The sequence below is a fragment of the Nelumbo lutea genome, chromosome 4, assembly GCF_056320005.1.
Source record: "Nelumbo lutea isolate HS-2025 chromosome 4, American lotus-T2T, whole genome shotgun sequence".
Taxonomy (NCBI): domain Eukaryota; kingdom Viridiplantae; phylum Streptophyta; class Magnoliopsida; order Proteales; family Nelumbonaceae; genus Nelumbo; species Nelumbo lutea.
Window position 1 is genome coordinate 19,541,814 of NC_142687.1, and position 18,050 is coordinate 19,559,863.

At 37.6% G+C, this 18,050-nt stretch overlaps 2 protein-coding genes and 1 long non-coding RNA gene across 20 annotated transcripts; 2 read left to right on the forward strand and 1 right to left on the reverse strand.

Moving 5' to 3' along the window:
- Positions 1–484: 484 nt before the first annotated feature.
- Positions 485–3,421, reverse strand: LOC148854402 (uncharacterized). 2 transcript variants are annotated; one of them, XR_016112732.1, is made up of 3 exons: positions 3,280–3,421; positions 2,982–3,179; positions 485–797 (listed from the first exon to the last, which is right to left on the reverse strand). It is a non-coding gene; the product is annotated as an uncharacterized LOC148854402 (long non-coding RNA). The 2 variants fall into 2 exon arrangements; XR_016112733.1 differs by having other exon boundaries at positions 485–801.
- A 160-nt stretch (positions 3,422–3,581) lies between these two features.
- On the forward strand, positions 3,582–8,968 carry LOC148854403 (lysine-tRNA ligase). Its single transcript, XM_088983573.1, has 6 exons — positions 3,582–4,097; positions 4,501–4,650; positions 5,373–5,631; positions 5,716–5,934; positions 6,081–6,223; positions 8,384–8,968. The coding sequence occupies exons 1-6, from the start codon at positions 3,828–3,830 to the stop codon at positions 8,681–8,683; spliced, it is 1,341 nt and encodes a 446-aa protein (XP_088839699.1). The 5' UTR covers positions 3,582–3,827; the 3' UTR covers positions 8,684–8,968.
- Positions 8,969–11,551: 2,583 nt separating this feature from the next.
- LOC148854404 (uncharacterized) lies at positions 11,552–15,998 on the forward strand. 17 transcript variants are annotated; one of them, XM_088941744.1, is made up of 5 exons: positions 11,552–11,818; positions 11,898–12,045; positions 12,661–12,859; positions 13,684–13,751; positions 13,996–15,998. In XM_088941744.1, the coding sequence occupies exon 5, from the start codon at positions 14,049–14,051 to the stop codon at positions 15,663–15,665; it is 1,617 nt and encodes a 538-aa protein (XP_088797870.1). In that variant the 5' UTR covers positions 11,552–11,818; positions 11,898–12,045; positions 12,661–12,859; positions 13,684–13,751; positions 13,996–14,048; the 3' UTR covers positions 15,666–15,998. The 17 variants fall into 17 exon arrangements, with proteins under 17 accessions (XP_088797870.1, XP_088797864.1, XP_088797872.1 ...); XM_088941740.1 differs by having other exon boundaries at positions 11,674–11,818; positions 11,898–12,181; XM_088941746.1 differs by lacking the exon at positions 11,898–12,045 and having other exon boundaries at positions 11,625–11,818.
- The last annotated feature ends 2,052 nt before the right edge of the window (positions 15,999–18,050 follow it).

Below are 18,050 nucleotides of genomic sequence, written 5' to 3' on the forward strand. Positions count from 1 at the left end.
CACATGTTGACATGTTTTATTCAAAATTTTTAATATGTCAAAACTAGTCTTCAAAGAAGACACTGTTTATTATCTTCTACCATGAAAACTTAGTGGGATTTCTTCAAGTTCATCCCCCTTTTCCACCTTCAATGACATTTTGCCAAGTACTTAAAAGAAAGTTTTAATTTATGGAAAGGGATTTGAAATGCTGCTAAAAAAAGAAATGTTTCAAACGACTGTAGTGCTATCATTCCCAGCTTGTAGCAAGAGATGGAATATCAGTTACCAGTGGTGCAGCTGCTGCACCTTCTCTAAGTTTGGTCCAAGTTCATGAGGAGATGTAGATTGTCTCAATATGCGACAACATTCCCATGCTTTCACGGTGAGAAAGCTATTGGAAAGACAATTTTAAATACAGCGTGAATAAGAATAGATCCACCTATACCTTGTACTGAAATTTAATTAATTATAATAGGAGTAATGAGGATTGAATACTAGATCATTTGGTCAAAATGGCTCTAATACCATTTCAAAGAACCATTCAAACTAAAAAGTTTAAGCTGTTAAGCGAGGTCCTTGAATATGTTGATATTCTCTAACAATATGCATGAGAAATTTGTGGAATTTCTCAATTACATTAATAACAGGGAACGGGATTTGTTCCTCATTACCCAACCAGCTTCCCCATTGCCTCTGTCCACATGATATCCAATATGCCAACAAGCTTGTTATAGTGGATGGATCTGTCACACTGAACGGAAAACGCTTGAATATGCACCTGAGATTTCCTGGTTCGTCTTTGTAAGCATCAACAACTGTCTAAGTGTCGCAAATCAGCAGGGAAGAAAGGTAAAGGGAAAATTGGCAGAATTTGAATTGTCAATTGAGTATTTGACATAGAGAGAGAGAACTATAAAGCAGGGTTCGGCTTCAGTCAATGCAACGCCCATTCTGGAAGCCTTTACAACTTTGCATTGGGAATATCTCCTTATTTATGTGCTTTATTTCATGGGAAGATATTCTCAATACAAAGTTGCAAGAGGCTGTTCGAATGGTGTGAGCAGGGCTTGCACTAACCAAAGTCAAACTTATTAAGGGACGTATGAGTAATAAAAAAGGGGTTATTGCTTGGTATGATGATAAAATCTTGGATTAATCTAAGAGCAACCATTTTATGCAAAATAAACAAGAAAAAAAGGTTTATTATTAGGGAGAAGTACCAATCAGCCCAGATCAGAATTTTCTAGGCCCAAAGTACAGGGGGAATGCATCCTGACCGTGAATTGATGCCAAATTCACGGACAGGATGTGGTTTATAGGGGGGAGAGGGCTAGTTGTAGGGGGGGGGCTGGAATTCAGAATTCTGCATCGTGTGTATCAGTACTTCTCCGTTATTATTATTATTATTTTTAACTTGACATTAGGGGGAGGGGTAGCCCTTCTCCCAAAACCCAGACCTCTCTAACCCTAATGAAAGGCAGGATTCGATCCTGAGCCTCTACCAGCTAAAGACCTAACCAGTCGGCACCTTCAGGTTATTTTTGTATCCAATCATTCTCTTCCTAGACCCTTAGATAGCTAAGATCAATATTGGGACATCTTTAGACCAGAAGGGCCCCTTGATGTTGATGGTGAAAGATTTCCATCGTTAGCCCATGTTATTGTATTTTGGGAAATCCATTTTGCCCTACTTAGCCCATGTGATTCCTTGCCACATCCGTTCTGTATTTATCTACTCATGTCACTGAATCAATCAATCTTAAAAGGGTTGGCTGTTAGTAGGTCAGGGTAGATTCAGTCCAGACCTGATAAAAAACACATAAACCTGGTCGTAACCGAAACCCTAATAGGTTTGTAAGTAGTAGAGTTAGATCCAAACCCATTCTTAATAGAAATGGCAACGGGCAATGGGCCTAAATGTCATTTATCCGTTGTGCCGGTGCAAGTCAGGCATGCTGGGCTACGTTGCTAGGTTTTAGGTCAAGCAAGGCCCATCCAAATAATTGGGCCTACAGTCTGAGGTTAGAATGTGATTCCGTTCTGCTAAAAAATAAAAATATATGTATAATATTTTTTCTTTGTCCTTTTCTTTTTTTTCTTCAAATAATAGTGAAATGCTTATTATTTTTGAGTTTTAAGGTTTTTAATATAAATAAAACACTTTTTTATTGAATAAAAAAAATCTATTTTCAAATTTCTAATCGGATTCGGGCTCAAGCCTCAATGTGTTCTATTGATACATATACAAGTTCGGCCCAGCCCATGAACAGGTCTAAATAGGACCCACGTATTAGGCTGACGTGGAACATCATGATTGCTGATTGGTGCAGCATCCTTAGTAGCCGTCAAGGATCCAGACCCGATTATCCTTGGGTTCTCGTTGCGGTCAATGGTGAGCTAAGCTCCACATGACATGATGATTTGGGGGTCCGACTATGACATGGAAATCCATATCATATCTAAAACCTCTGCTACTGCCACGTATACAACAGTTACCTGAGTTATTTAAGTAACCGGTAATTATATTTTTTTATATGTTAATTAAAATTTAACACTTTAACCTATCCGTTAATCTCTAATCTTCTATCCTTCGAGTTTCCTCTTCTGGTCAACGTCTTCGAGCTCCCTCTTTTGGTCGAACTTGAAGAGAACAAATTTACTCTAAAAAAATCTACAATACGTTTTTTAGCTTAAAGATCAATGGCTAATTCATTCTTAAGAAGTTTTGCCCTTTGATATCAGGTTCAAACATTTTTAGCTGAATAAATGGGCTCTTAAATTATTCAGTATTTGATCATGACAAGTTTCATCCTGAAGGGTAGAGGCACTAATGAATTCATTAACAAAGTACGAATTGAAGTTTGACAGTTGCATGAAATTGACATTAAACGAGCAATGGAATTCATTTCCAAGCTGCCAAAAAGCAACCCTAAGAATCAAGAATCAACCTACAAATATACATGTATTCTAAGTTTCTTTTTCATTAATTCCACCAATACCTCGTTGTGTAGATCCCTGCTGCAAGTTCTGTCACTCCAGCACTTATTTTGGTCTGTCAATATGGCCCGCAAGCCACCTACGACAGAACAAGACTTGCCATCCCCACTCCAACATATACACAAATGTAGAGAAGAGGAGGGATCTAATAAAAGTGTCTAGCGAATGAGATAACAAACCTAAAAATGTGTTTGCCGTTGCTGGTTGGCGTCATCCACGGAGAACATAAAGAAAATCAAATATGATATCGAATACAGAGAGAAAAGGAGAGAATGACAGAAAGAAGAGAGAGTGATTTACCGATAGTTAGATGCCGTCGCTGGTTCTGTCCTCGCCGATGATGTAAAGTTTGAGTAAGAGAGAGAAAGACTGTGGGAGAGATTCATCCAAGCAGGAAGAACGAACGAAAATACGTCTTTTCTAATTGTTGTTGAAACCCTATATTCATCAAAACAGAAAGTCGAAGGTGATTGGTCCATCTCGTTTTCCGTACCATAGATTTTCCAAGTCGCTTGTGATCACCATTTTCTAAAAAAGCAGAAAGCGGTGCTTCCTTTCCTTCACATAACTCTGTGTGCGAAGAGAAGTGAGCGTCTAGAATTTTCTTGTGCCAACCTTTCGTAATATGCTCATTGAATGGCCAGAGTTTAGTGCTACACCCATCTAGATGCTCGTCAAAGATAGCAAATCTAAGATAGATCAGAGATTGTAGAATATATAGTCCACGTGTCACAAATATAGCCTGGAATTAGAGACTTCGGGCATGGGTGACATTAGCAGAAAGGTTGGATTCTTTCATCTTCACTTTAATGGCTGATGAACTATTACTGATAACAAAACTTTGAAAAATGGTGGCAGCTTTTGCTGTTTCTCTTCCAAAATCCATTGTTTTGCATAATTCACTTTCCCAGAGAGACCCAAATTCTACCTTCCTTGGTGCATCCTTGAAGGGTTTGTCTTTGCAGTTGAAACCCAGGAGCAAGAGAAGAGATCCCATCAGTTTGGTGGTTGCTTCTGCTACCACCAGCAGCAGTAATGGCGGAAGGTTTTATTTGAATTTCACAGGGTTTCCTTTCCCACTTGGTCCTTTTCTCAATAGACGCACCATAAGGACGGAGGTAAGCCCTTAGATCCTTTCTGATTAATGTTCCCAACTTGGGTTATCAGTGTTGTCCTCTGGAATTCTGCTTGATAAACGAATCTTAGTATTTCTGGGAGATGAACGAAGGAACTCTATATCTACCTAGCTGATTTTGAGTCTCGATAAATTTTGAATGGTTGAGCATTTCTCATGTATATGTTTTGGAATCTAAGAAACGCTCTGATGTGGTGGTAGCTTGACAAGTAATGTACCCAAGACTTTTCGTTTTTAACTACAATTCGTTACTAAAAATTGAATGATACTGATTTAATGTTGGTTTCTTTGAGGAAGATATGTCTTTATTGGGTAGAATAGTATCAGATTTTTGTGATATTGTCTTGTGCTCAGTGACATCGCACTTACATACATGCCCTCTCCAGGCCGTCAAAGATTGCATATGGCTATTCGAACAGGAGCAGGCCTTAGGCTTCAGCAGCGTTTCAACAAACATCCGAATGACTGTCATCAAACTCAAATCTGGAGGACTATGGATCCATGCACCCATTGCTCCAACCAAGGAGTGCATTCAGGTTTTTGTTTTTCTAGTTCTCTCAGTCAAAAAATGCAGTGGTCAATGTATAGAAATTTTCTTTAAGATGAAATATTTGGATAGCTAAGCAGAAATACTACCATGTGTCACCACACACATGCAATGCCAAGGATATAGTTAAATTTATAATTATGGTTCTCCATTTGAGCATGAGGAGTATTGGAGTCAATGACGGAGAATGTGTATAAGCTGGCTTTCCTCTGCTTAGGATGTTACATGGAACCTTCGCAAGAGGTGTAAGGAGCCACCATTCATTTGGACAAGGGATCTAATACACCCAAGAGATCTCCTAGGACAGAGAAATTGGGGGGGGGGGGGGGGGACAAAAGAACAATGGAATGACAAAGAAAAGGAGAAAACAAGAAAGCATAAAGACAAAATGGCCCTAACAACTCATGTAAATCACCTTCAGTTATATGAGAAAGTATTGGCGATGGTCCAGGGAGAAGTCAATAATTCAAATGAACTACTTTTTTTTTCCAACATGGAAGAATCTCCTTGTTGGGCCTGAGCACAATATGGAAGATAAAGATCAAAGTATAGGTTCATAGGTTCACATCTGAGATATTTTTGTGAGTTAAGACAATATCAACTCATATGGTCATTATCTTTAATTCTTTCACATTTCCACATGTTTTGTATCATTTATTTAGCATAACTTTTTTTCCCTGTTCTGAAGTGATCCCTTTTGTTTGTTGTCAGCTTGTGAAAGAATTGGGGGCTCCAGTAGAATACATTGTCCTTCCAACATTTGCTTATGAGCACAAAATATTTGTTGGTCCTTTTTCTAGGAAGTTCCCTCGTGCACAAATATGGGTAGCACCAAGGCAATGGAGTTGGCCTCTCAATTTGCCACTTGAGTTCTTTGGAATCTTCCGTGCCAAAACCTTGAAGGATGAGGATTTGTCCACCCCGTGGGCTGATGAAATCGAACAAAAAGTTCTTAGCTCACCAGAAGTTGGTAATAAATATGAAATGCACCGGCCCAAACTCAAACTTTTTTTTTTGTGAGATCTTGTTGTAACTTATGCATGGCTTGTTTCAGGAATTGGTCCCTATGTGGAAGTAGCATTTTTCCATAAGCGTTCAAAAACATTGCTTGTGACAGATGCTGTAATTTTTGTCCCAAGGCAACCTCCAGAGTGTATTAGCAAAGAGTCCTTGTTAGCATCTGCAAAAAATGGTCTAGCTGTAAAGATTCTAAGCAAAGGAAAGGAAGTTCCAGAGGAACCAGTTATCGACAACAAGATGAACCGTCAGAAAGGTCAGTCATCATTATTTGCTAACCGACTTCAATACATGATTCATCCTACGTTGAACTTACATGTTTCTTAGTCTTTCAAGTTCTGTATAAAATTCGGGGGAAGCTAGAAACTTTTTTTCACCTATTCCTTTTCACTCATGGGACAGGGTGGGAGAGAATGGTTCTCCAGATCTTGTTTCTAGGTCCATCAAACCTTTTGGAACCTACTGCCAGCTTTGCTCAAATGTCACAGAAGCTGATTGTTTCACCCATTGTCAAGACACTGGTTTTCAGTAAAGTTCCTGAAAAGGTATGTAAACATTGACTGCCTAGGGTGTCCTAGTGCATGTATTTGTTTAGATGTTTTTTCCCCTTTGCCAGCAGCTTAACTAGTTTCTCTTTGGTATGCCTTATGACGCAAACTGTTTTTGCTAGCTGCAAAGGATCTTAGGTTCCTGTTCTACATGAAATTTCTGTCAGATTTTGGGTAGAAATTTGTAATCAGTCAAAGTATTTTCAATGTCTGCAGTCTGCACATACCTTTGGTTATTAGCTTTAAATTTGTAAATAATTGTTGTTTTTAGACTGAGACTGCTACAAAGAAAACAAGGGTATGCCTAAATGTCTCAAAGGGGACCTTGAATCCCTTAACAATATCCCTCAAGGAGCTACTTGTTAGGATATGGCTTCAATAGCGGGCTAAATGTTACTTTTAGGAGTGCACTCCAATTCTAACTTTATTACATGGTTCTGGTGGCCAATGTTTTGTGGGTTTTGGTTAAGAAAATATAGGAGGGAAAATAAAATAATAATAGCTTTTTGCTTTTGGGGGAGTTTCATCTTGGGAAACATGTTTGGATTTGAGCAGTGTTTTAAAAGGCGTGGGAGGCGTACGTCTGGAGGCACGTTCCAGACAAGGCGCTCCCAAAACACTTTGAGGCATATGCCAGAGGCGTAGACACCTCTGAGGCGTACGCTCTTGTGCTTTTTTCATGAGGCGTGCTAGAGGTGTACGCCTCATGCGCCTCATGCACATCTGATATAAAAAGACAAAAAAAAAGAAAAATTAAAAAAAAAAAGAAAGGAAAGGAAAGGAAAACAAAGGGAAGGGAAAGAAAAAGAAAGGGAAGAAAAAAAGAGAAAAGGAAAGGGAAGGGAAGAAAAGATAAGGGGAAAGAAAGTGGTTCTACCCCTGCCCTTGCTTCACTTGCTCACCTCCGCTTCGACAAGACACCCCCCCCCCCTTTCAACTAATGTTATGCATTTATTAAAAATAAAGAAAAAAATGAGATCCCCCCTTCCTCTTCATTCTCCTCCTAACCCCCCTCCTCTTAAGGAGGCAAGGAGGCTTACGCCTCTTGTGTTCTGTACTAACCTCACGCCTCTAGGTAGTGGAACGCCTCACGTCATGCCTCCACGTTTTAAAACATTGGATTTGAGGAGTCTATAAATACCATTAGTTGTTTGGTTGTGGAACATTCTATGGGTTTGAAATTGATGTAAAGATATTTTTCCTATTTGAACTTAGAAGGGTGTTTCTTTTGGTGAGAAGAGAGTTCTGTCTACTTAGGTTTTGATTTGATTGCTATCTCCCTGGCATATTAGTAAATGTTCTGATAATCTGATTGCCTTCAGTCATGAATACAGGAATATTTCCAAAGAACGCAAGAACTTATTTTTGTGTGATATTTTATTATTTTTTCCAATTGTTTTCTCTATTTCTGCATCACCATCAATTCCTGAATCAGTCTTCCGCCTAGCACCATAGAGTATTTAGAACTGTTTTCCTTATGGATGGAGATTTCTGCTTAACTAGAATGGGAACTTCAATATGGAAATTACCATGACAATTGCATTAAAAGACACTTGTTTGGTAGCTAAGCCAGAGCTACAGTTTTGCACTATATTTGGTGAAAATGTATATTTCATGTTTGATTCAGGATGTCTGTGCATTATTTTGTCTATAAGCTGTATGTAGTCATTTCATTTTCATTAAATTGAATCACTTGGGATGCTCCATGCTTAAATAATAAGTCTGAAATTGTATTTTGAAAGTATGTTGTTTACTCAGTGAACAGAGTTGGACCTCCAATCAATAACATGTAATCACATTTATCTGTTACCATATATAAAAAGGGAGGGTTAGAACCTTTTTTGTGTACTTCTCTAACATTTCCTTTCCATAATTTTAAACCAATCAAGTTTTCTTTTATTTCCATTATGTTCTCAGCCTCCTCTCTTGTCATCTTTATTCCCATTATTTTCTTTGATTTCAACTTTTGCCTTGGTTACAAATCAAATGTAAATTAGCAGCAAGTGAACTGAACAATTTGTAATTTCCATTTAATGTGGCCAGTTTTAAACCTTGAGACATATACAGTAGACACTACTTTTAGATTAGTAAAAATTCATATATTTACGTCTCCAATTATTTTTACCCACGGACCTTCTACATGCTTCAAATCTCCAGGTTAGAGATTGGATTGACAGGATTGCCCGAGACTGGCGGTTCAGGAGAATAATCCCAGCCCACTTTGCTGCTCCAATAAGTGCAAGCAGGTCAGATTTCTTGGCAGCCTTTGGGTTCCTGGATGACCTATTGGGTGAACGTTATGTTACACGGCCTTCACTTTCTCTTCTGTTCACATCCAATATGGGTAAGGCAGCCAGTTACTTCCCTCCAGATGACATGAGGACCCTGTCATCTCTTGACGAGTTTCTAGTTTCAGTTGGAGCTGTGAAGAAAACTGTGTCAGGCAGAAAACGGTGACATAGAGTTACATGTAAATTCCCTTGTAAGGTCTTTTCCCATTTTACATGAAGTTTGTATATGTAAAGCTAGCTTTATCAAGTGATACTTTTTCTTTCCTTCTTTTTCACTGTTTTGTTGTACTAGCATATGTATTATAGGGTATACATCTCTAGGATACTTTTGAATTTGTTAGCTAGAGATCAAATCTTGGTAAATGTTTTAGAAGGTTAGGTGCTGAGGAGTCATAAAATGACAAGTGAGGACGCATTTTGTTAGCATTGTAATGTTAATAGCAGAGTTTTTTGCATGTTGGTTGCGTGATGAATCATCCTATCCACCTATTATGTGAATTTCCTGATATTTTCAACCTTTAATAATTAAAGCTACATACTCATCATATCTCAACCAAGGAGGTCGTCAGTCGCTTGGCTTTATTTCACTTTCAGACGTTGATGATAAGGAAACCCAAACCCACATCCCTACATATATGAAATTATCTTTTTTTTTTTTTTTTTTTCTTTTAGGTAGAAAAGGAAGCCCAGAAACTGGAGCTTGGTTTCTGAAATTTTGTTGGTGTATAAAACATAGACTCTCTTCACAGAGAACCTTGTCCTTGAAAGCTTACCTACTCTTCACCAAAAGAATATGCCACGACAATGAATCGCAATAATGGAGAGGAGCTAATAAAAGTAGTGAAACACCCCTTTTTACGTGCCCTAATGATTTCCTTTCCTTGTTGTGGGGTTGATGTAATAAGCAGGGGTAAAAGTAAAACTTTTAGTGGATTCACACTTGATGGTAGGCACTGGAAAAGAAGATCTATGGACCCACTGTAATTTCTAGCATACTTGATTGTCATGAGTTACCACCCTGGTTACCAGGGCGTTATATGGGTGGGCATGATCTCCACCCTCTAAAAGTTAATAGCTTGGATTTCCGTTGTAAATAAATGTTATGTTAGAGTGTTATTAGAGCAACTCAAATGTTGCAAGACTTGAACTGGACATAAACTGAATGCTCACTGGGTCATGGTTTTGCTGGTTAACCGGGTTGTTGGCCCGTTCAAACCTGAAAGCCATCATTTAACCAGGACCCAGAAAGGTCACTGGGCCAATGCTTGAACCATCCGATCCAACTATAGAATTTGGGTTAATCATGAGTCTTAAGTTCTTAAATGCATTAGAAGATGACAGTGCTTTACCTTCTTCATTGTAGATAGTTGAAAATTTGTCAAGGAAAAAGATCAAGTTATCGTTGTCATGGGGTCCATAGCAGAAACCCAATACAATCATACAAAGCTAGATGGGAAAAGCAGCTGGTCATCCCTGTGTATAAAAAGTTTGTTCTAGAATCTGGTCAAGGAAGAACTTTGGTGTATTCAAAATTTTAAATTAAAAAAGGAGAACCGTGGTCATGAATGATGATTACATGAAGAAAGAATTTAGAATTAAGAATTGGATTGATATCAGCTGAGCTTACTTTTTTGGTTGGAGAGTCACCCTCCTTAACTAATCCTTCTACCTAAGTTGGTCGGAGAGAGAGAATCTTGTCTTCTGGGTCTGGTCCCTCATTTGATTAAGAGAGGATTAGCTGTAGCTCTTTTAATCTAATTAATGAATTAAGAACCCACCATATCTCAATCTTAGAGAGAGAGATGGAAAGATAGAGGATCTGAAGATTGTTTGTCTGATTAATCAATTGTGCAAAATCTTAATCGCTTTCTACTTATCTTGTACCGTTCTTTGGGCGCAGCAGGATGCCAAAAACCATGAGAAGTTTGCTTCGAAGACAAGAGACGGTCTGTTATATTCAGAGCACCAAACTCTCTCTTTTAGTTATTCTAATGGTACGTATTAGGAAATAGATTTCTTTGATCATTACCCCAAACTCCATCCTTAATCTTGGACAAATATAGTTAATTAACAAGATTACCTGCATTATACTATTAACATCATGATGTATTTCACAGAAAGAAAAGGAATATGCTATACCCAAATTGAAATAAAATTAACTCTCTCCATTATAGGAGGCTAAGCTATTCACTGTAACTCTCACTCTCTCTCTGGAAAAGCAAATTGCTCCCCCACCCACCCATTTGCCAAACATTGAAGCAAAAAAACTAGGAAGAGACCCCAGTTCTGCATCTCACATACTATTAGAGCTATCCAAGAATTCTGATTTAATATAAGTCATTTTTTCGCCACCAATCCATTTTGTCACATACAAATCACAGAAATTGCCAAACATTGGATTCTAATGTCACTTCTCGGAGAACCCAATTCATTGTCTGCTATTTTTGTATTTTTATATGCGAGTAGAAGAAAAAAAAAAGATAGAATAATTGGAAGTTGGGACATGAATGAATGGGTGAGGTCGTGAAGAAGCATTAATAAAGTAATAAATATTTGAATTTAGAAGGCTTGTTTACTTGTTTATTGGTTTCTCAGAAGAGGAGATGAGGAGGGATGCCACAGTCCACAGACACGGAGTGATGGAACATTGAAGAGAGATGCAACAACTGCATACGTTTAAGAAGGCAAGCAACATAACGCAACAAACTTCCAATTAAACATTTAAACTATCAAAATGCTGAAAGACAAATTATCTGAGATTCTCAAGCTGCCATGGAAGCAAACGTCCTACCAAAACAACGAACGTTTGCAATGATGTTTCCAACTTTCCAATCCTCACGACACGGGATGGTTCAATACACTTGCCACGTGGCAAAAACAAAATATATATCTGTAGGGTTGATGTGGAATGGGGTGGTCTGACGTGTCTGTAAAAGGATAATGAATTGGACGATCGTGTAGTTGTTTCCAGATGTAAAGGTTCTATTGGTGGAATCCGTTTTCCATTTTATTTTGCCACCTGCATTGGCTCATTGAGATCATCAATCCGGCCCCTCCTCTCTCTCTCTCTCTTAACAGTTAAAACATCGTAATGGAATGTGTTTCCCATTTTTAGTTAAATAATGCCTGTAACAAACACGCAATCTCATAGCCCTTGAAGGAAAAAGCCCAGGGAACCCAGAAATCTGCCATTGTTGCTTGCACGATCTCTAAAGCAAAAGAAGGCCTTCTTCCCGAGGACACCTTTTGTATTTGGCGTTTGCTTTTTCTTCACTTTCCGGTTATTGAGAGTTGCAGAAAGGTATGGTCTTGACGTGTTTTATTCATCTTCCTCGATTAAATTCGTCGTCCGAAAGGTGCTTCTCCTTTGTGGGTGTCAGATGGGTTGCTTTTGCTCTTGTTTATGGGCATGGGAGCTGCAGAAAAATTGGATCTTTATCAATCGTTTCAAGCCCCTGTTTAGATTTGGATAGATAAAGAGGATCCTCCCTTTTTAGCTGGAACATCATCGTTTCTCTGGTATTTTTGGTGAGAAGGCAATTGCAGAAACAATCGGTCTTGTGGATTTTATTTTCTTTCAGCATTGTTGAGTGTTGATTGGATTCACCACGTAAGGAGTGTTTTCAATGGAATCAAATACGGTTTTATTGTTCTTCCTTCTATGGTAATTGGAGTTGGAACAAAATCTTCTCGGCTTTTCATATTTCATTCAACATAATTGAAGTCGTTTTATTGAACGTTATTCATTTTTCTCTTCCGTTCACGGTTCACGTGATTGCAGTCGCATCATCATTATTTTTTTCAAGTCTAATGGTTCATTTACTTGCATATGATGATTTCTCTTTTTTTTTTTTCTTTGTTGATAGTTCTCTCGTTTGATTAAGAAAACGTCAAATTTTAATATGAACTAGAAAAGCATGACCCGATAGGCTTTTCCCCACTCAATTTCATTTACTCTGATGTAAATATTCTACCGTTTTTGCTTTTTAAGGCATTTAATTTCTCTTCTTTTCCCTTTTGTCCTGGTGATGAGTTTTCTGCAAATTATAATAGTATGAGTTTGTTGATTTTAGTTTCCATTCGTGGAAACTAATACAGGCTTACTGATATGTTTTCTCTTCTCTAATTATCATTCTAAAATAGATTTTTCAATCCATCATACTTCTGCAAGTGACTGACACGACGAATGCCGATATGAAGTTACCATCATGCCTAGCATGCAAAATTTAGGCAAACTATAATTGTTCATGATAGAGTTCCTTTCCTTGACAATAAATTGACAGGGTTACTTCATCCCCTGTTTTACACTACAATGGACTGCAGAGATGTTCGACTTTGATAGGTATTCTCATGTGTAGTGATCATCTTCTCATTTTCTGCCTTATTTTTTAATTTTTCGCTGTTGATCACTTCTGCAAGTGATTAACAAAATGCTTAGCAATATGAAGTTGTTGCCATACTTTGCATGCAAAATTTAGGCAGAGCATAGTTAGGCCACTTCATCCTCTGTTTTCCACTACAACTAACTGCAAACATATACAACTTTGACAGACATTCTCATATTTATTTATTTATCCCGCTTTTATTTTCTTTTTTTTTTCCCTTTTTGTCTGTTCATGGGTAACAAGGTAGCAAGTTTATGTATGATGTATTTCTACTCTCTACTTTTCTTATTGATTGATTTATTGTTTGTTGTTTCTTTTCTAATCTCATTTGTAGTGCAAATATAGAAGTGTGATAATGTTTCACGCTTGTGTTTTATTATTGTAACAACTTTTATTTAGAGAACAGGATTTTATTCATCATTGTAGAAGCCTTGAAGCATTGGGATCTTGTGGTATTTATAATTAGACTGCAGAAACTACCAGCTGTTGTGTTTTCTATTGGTCATGATATCATTTCCATTTCATACTAGTTTTTCTCTTGTAATAGGAAAAAAAAAAGCATTATATCTGTAAAAAGGTGCAATGTTGTTAAGATTATTAAGGTTTCCACTGAACAGATCATTTGGATTGATATTGCTCAGTGTTTGGTCTCAAACTTCAAGAACATAGGACTTTGCATAATTCTTTTTTTTTTTTTTTATTTAAATCCATGGGAGACCCATGAATGTTTGGAATTCAGAAGAAGCATGTCCTTTCTAACATTTCTTTTCTTTGTTTCCAGGTTGAAGGTCTCTTGAAGATTTCTGAGCTCTTTAATCTCTTTCATTTTATAATAAGATCAGTTTGTTGGTAAGTTTTGTTGATTTATCTATTATGGAAAGTTTAACGCATTCATTCCTTTATTAATTTGCAATTTTCCCTCTTGAGCATTTATACATGGGGAAAATATGCAAAGGGAGACCAAGGCTTAAAAAGTTTGATTGAATGCTCAATAAACTTTTTGAGTAGGCAGGTTTTAAGTCCTTCATTCTCGGCTGAGATTTAGAAACACCTCCTCTGTCTCGATCTTATATATTTACAACTTTGATTGTAGGATCGTAAGTTCTCCATTTATTTTAATTCCAGAGTTTTGGAGTCTTGATTATAATGGCTGAGGAGAGGATTGAGATGCCATTGACCCCCGATAGAACAAATCCCCAAGGTAGTTGCTTGAGAAGAAACTCAACAGGTAAATCAAGTACACCAGGCAGCAGTGAAAAAATTGACCCCCATTATCGCAGAGCTTCTACCAGTTCCTGCCATGATTTCTGTAAATATGGAAAGAAAATTGCGTTTGAATCAAAGGGGAAGCATCCTACACTGAAGACAGTTGCTTCAACACCAACTGAAGATGAAGATCTGATAAACTGTTCTACTCCAGTAGAGAGGAAAAAACCTGTGAAGCTCAAACCTTCACCAGATCTGAAAGTTAAGTTACCCAATCAAACTGGAGCTATAAAGCAAGAAAATGGAGCTTCATTATCTTCCAAGAAAATGGATGTTATTGCAAATGGAACTTTATCACCTGCCAAGAAAATGGGTGTCTCTGCAAATGGTACTTCATCACCTTCCAAGAAAATGGATGTCTCTGCAAATGGTACTTCATCACCTGCCAAGAAAAAACATGTCCCTGCAAATGGAGCCTTATCAGTTGCCAAAAAAGTAAATGTGTCTGCACAATCAATTTCATCACCTGCCAAGAAAATAGATATATCGGCAAAAGAAGCTTCATCTGCCTTACCTGCAAAACCTACTACTTTGAAGCCAAAGCCTGCTGGAGTAAAACCATCTTCATCACATATCAATCTTTCAGGAAGTCCAAGGAGTACAGGTGACAAGAAGATAGTGAAGAATGCAGGGAATATAAAAATAGGCACAAAGAAGGTATTGGAACCTTCAACAGCTTCTCAGTCCCCTAAGCCTTCTCTTAACAGAGTTGCCAGTTTAAATACAAGAAAGCTTAGGATCGTGAAAGCAACCTCTCCTTTAAAGAATCAGAACAAGATTAAGAAAGTTCAGCCCAAACCATCCAATGATGAAGAAACCAGAGAAAAGACATTGTCTATCATTGAACCAGAGCTTGAGAACAGCTTCAAGCCAGATGAAAATGGAAACAGTACTACTCAAAGTGAGAACAGCAGTTTCTCACCAGTAGAAAATGGAAACCATACTACTGAACTATCAAAATCATTATCACCATTGTCATCATCATCAATGCCTTTTTCCCCTTCATCCTCTCCATCTTTGTCATCACAGGTGGAAGAAGAAAATGAGGAGACAGAGTCCACAATTAGTGAAGAAATGCATTCCTCCTCTGAAGATGATGAAGCTGAAATTAAGAACCAAAAGCTAAAGTTTAGGAGTGGAAAGGTGATTAGCCCTCAGTCCGAGAATGATGTCCCAAGGAAACTCAGATTCAGGCAGGGAAGACTATTGGAGGGAAACCAAAATGGTAAAGCTGATGCTGGGAGGAGAAGCTTTAGGAGGATAGAAACATCTGATAGTAACCAAAATGGTACTAAACCTGAATCCGAAAAGGTTGTTCTGAAGCACCAAGATGCACAGGAAAAGAAAGATGTTCAGGGCTTGTTTAACAATGTAATTGAGGAGACTGCAAGCAAGCTCGTTGAGAAAAGAAAGAGCAAGGTGAAGGCATTGGTGGGTGCTTTTGAAACTGTTATCTCCCTCCAAGAGACAAAACCTCATACTACAACCACTGGTTGAATTCCAAGGAACGCCTCTCTTTTCTTCCACCTTACATTTAGCTTTGTAAAGAATAATCTGACATAGCCAAGGTTTATATGAAAACTGAAAGCTTGTGAAGTTACTGAAGTGTAGATGAAGAGAGTTCAGTGGAGGTGAGAAATGAAAAGAGCTGAGGTTTTATATTTGGTGATTTGACATATCACATCTGTGTTTGTTGGTATGGTTTTTCTTCTTTTTCTCAATTTTCTATATTAATGTGATCGATTGAACTCATGTTTTATCAATGAGGCTAATCTTACATCTGTAATTACATTATGCAAAAATAAATCCCAATAGTTTTGAGTGGGTGAATTTGTTTTTATCTTACTTCTGGTGCATTTGATTGCTCTTGATTTTGCAGAAGTCTAAACAATTCGTTTAGAGAAGGGATTAAAAAGCAACCTGGAAATATCCCACTGCCCGTGACCGTGAGCCACTTTCTACAATGGTTTCTCTATTCAATATACTATTTAGTCTCTAGCATTCCGGCTCCAATGGGTGGGGTGGTTTCAGAGTTGATCCACCACCAACCCATCGAAAGCCTTCATCAACGGCTGTTAATGATCTATGAAGCTGCTACTATGGGTCCGACTCCCAACCATCGTCTCTAGATATGTTCCGGAGACTTTACTACACCGGAGTGGGAAGAGGAAACCATGGCAGCTTACTTCTTTACTATTACTTCATTTATATACTGATACAAATGCATGGGAGAGCAAATGAAAATAACATTATCAACGGCTTTTAATTGCTTTTTTTTTTTTTGTTTGTTTCACTTTACTTTGTTTCAGGTTTCATCTCGATTCATCTGCACCATAAAGGTGTAAAAAAACAAGATAGGGCGAAACATGTAGCATTTGCAGTCAAAAAGGTTAGGATTTGGGAGCAAGGGTAATGACTAATGAATAAAGGTTAGGGACGCAGAGATGAGAGGAGAAAACAAAACCGGTGAATGTTTTTAGACTCTTAGGTGGGTGGGACCGTGGGAGGAGGGTTGATGCATTGCCGCCATTGGAGCAGCGCAGTGATTGCCTCGGTAGCAAAAGGATTCAATGGTTGAATAATCTTGCACTCCAGTAAGAAACGGCCATTACCCAGTGTTGGTTCCAGCTACAGTCCTCATTCTTCAACTCCAATCTGGATTCTCACGCTTGATAGCACTCTGGATCTGCTATCCACAAAATATTTTCACATCTCTACCCACAGTAGATTCTAACCCACTTGTGGGGGTGGATTTAAGCCGAGCCAAGCCGAATACTACGAGGCTCGAGCTCAGCTAGAGATTGTTCTACAAGGCTCGAGCTCTATTTTGAAAAAAATTATATATAAAAATATTTTTTATTTGATATTTAAAAATGTAAGAATTATAATAATTAATAATTATGATATTATATATATATATATATATATCGAGCTTAGCTCGTTTCATAATCGAGCCAATGAATTGGGCTCGAACTCAAGCTCGACCTCAGTTGAAACCAAGCTGAGCCGAGCTCGAGCAGCTCATGAAAAGCTCGGCTCGTTGTCACCCCTACACACTTGATAGGAGTTTGGATCTGCTCCTCACACAAAACGTCTCACACCAACCTTACAACATATCCTGGTCGTACATCGAGAACATCTTCCATACTTATATTTATTATTCATGGAGAGATGTTCTCAATAGAGAGTGGGATGTAGCTGTAAGGTCAGTGTGAAGCGCAATCTATGAAGAGCATATCCCATAGCCTGAGATTTTGGAAGTGTTCTGTAGTTTGGATGAGAAATTGGTGGGTGTAGACTGGTTCACACCACACCCTTTGGTGGAGACCAATCCACACCACATCGTAGTTCATAGTTATTTTGAACAGTGGATAGATTGTGTAGACCCAACCAATCCACACCCACGGTGGTGTTTTGCATCATACTTTTTTATTTCATGTATCTTATATACATTTTATGAGAGATCTACATAAATGATCATAAATGTCTATTTTTTTTTTGCACTTTATATGATAAATAAATTGAAAAAAAAAAAGGCATCAATATGTAGACAACAATTGCATTTTTAAATAATTAAAAATTATTATTTTAAATATGAAAAAATAAAAATATTATTTTATTGATGAAAATATTAAAAATTAATATATAAATAATGAAAAAAGAGTTGAGAAGAAAATCCATCAAACTTGTGCTAGAATTAACATTAAAAATTATTATTTTATTGATAAAATATTAAATATTTAAAATTTAAAAATTATTAAAAGATTACATAAAATGAGAGTAATTGGGCCAATGTAACACCGATGCATTACACTGAAACTTTCCCACAAATTGGCGATACTATAGTATGGACCATCCAAGAGAAAATATTGTGGACGATAA

Bases quoted from the DNA above. Each gene is read 5' to 3' on its own strand.
- LOC148854403 (XM_088983573.1), top strand. From the start codon at position 3,828: ATGGTGGCAGCTTTTGCTGTTTCTCTTCCAAAATCCATTGTTTTGCAT. The intron at 4,651-5,372 runs GTTTTTGTTTTT...GTTTGTTGTCAG, and splicing joins CAACCAAGGAGTGCATTCAG to CTTGTGAAAGAATTGGGGGC. The intron at 5,632-5,715 runs GTAATAAATATG...GGCTTGTTTCAG, and splicing joins TCTTAGCTCACCAGAAGTTG to GAATTGGTCCCTATGTGGAA.
- LOC148854404 (XM_088941738.1), top strand. From the start codon at position 14,049: ATGGCTGAGGAGAGGATTGAGATGCCATTGACCCCCGATAGAACAAAT.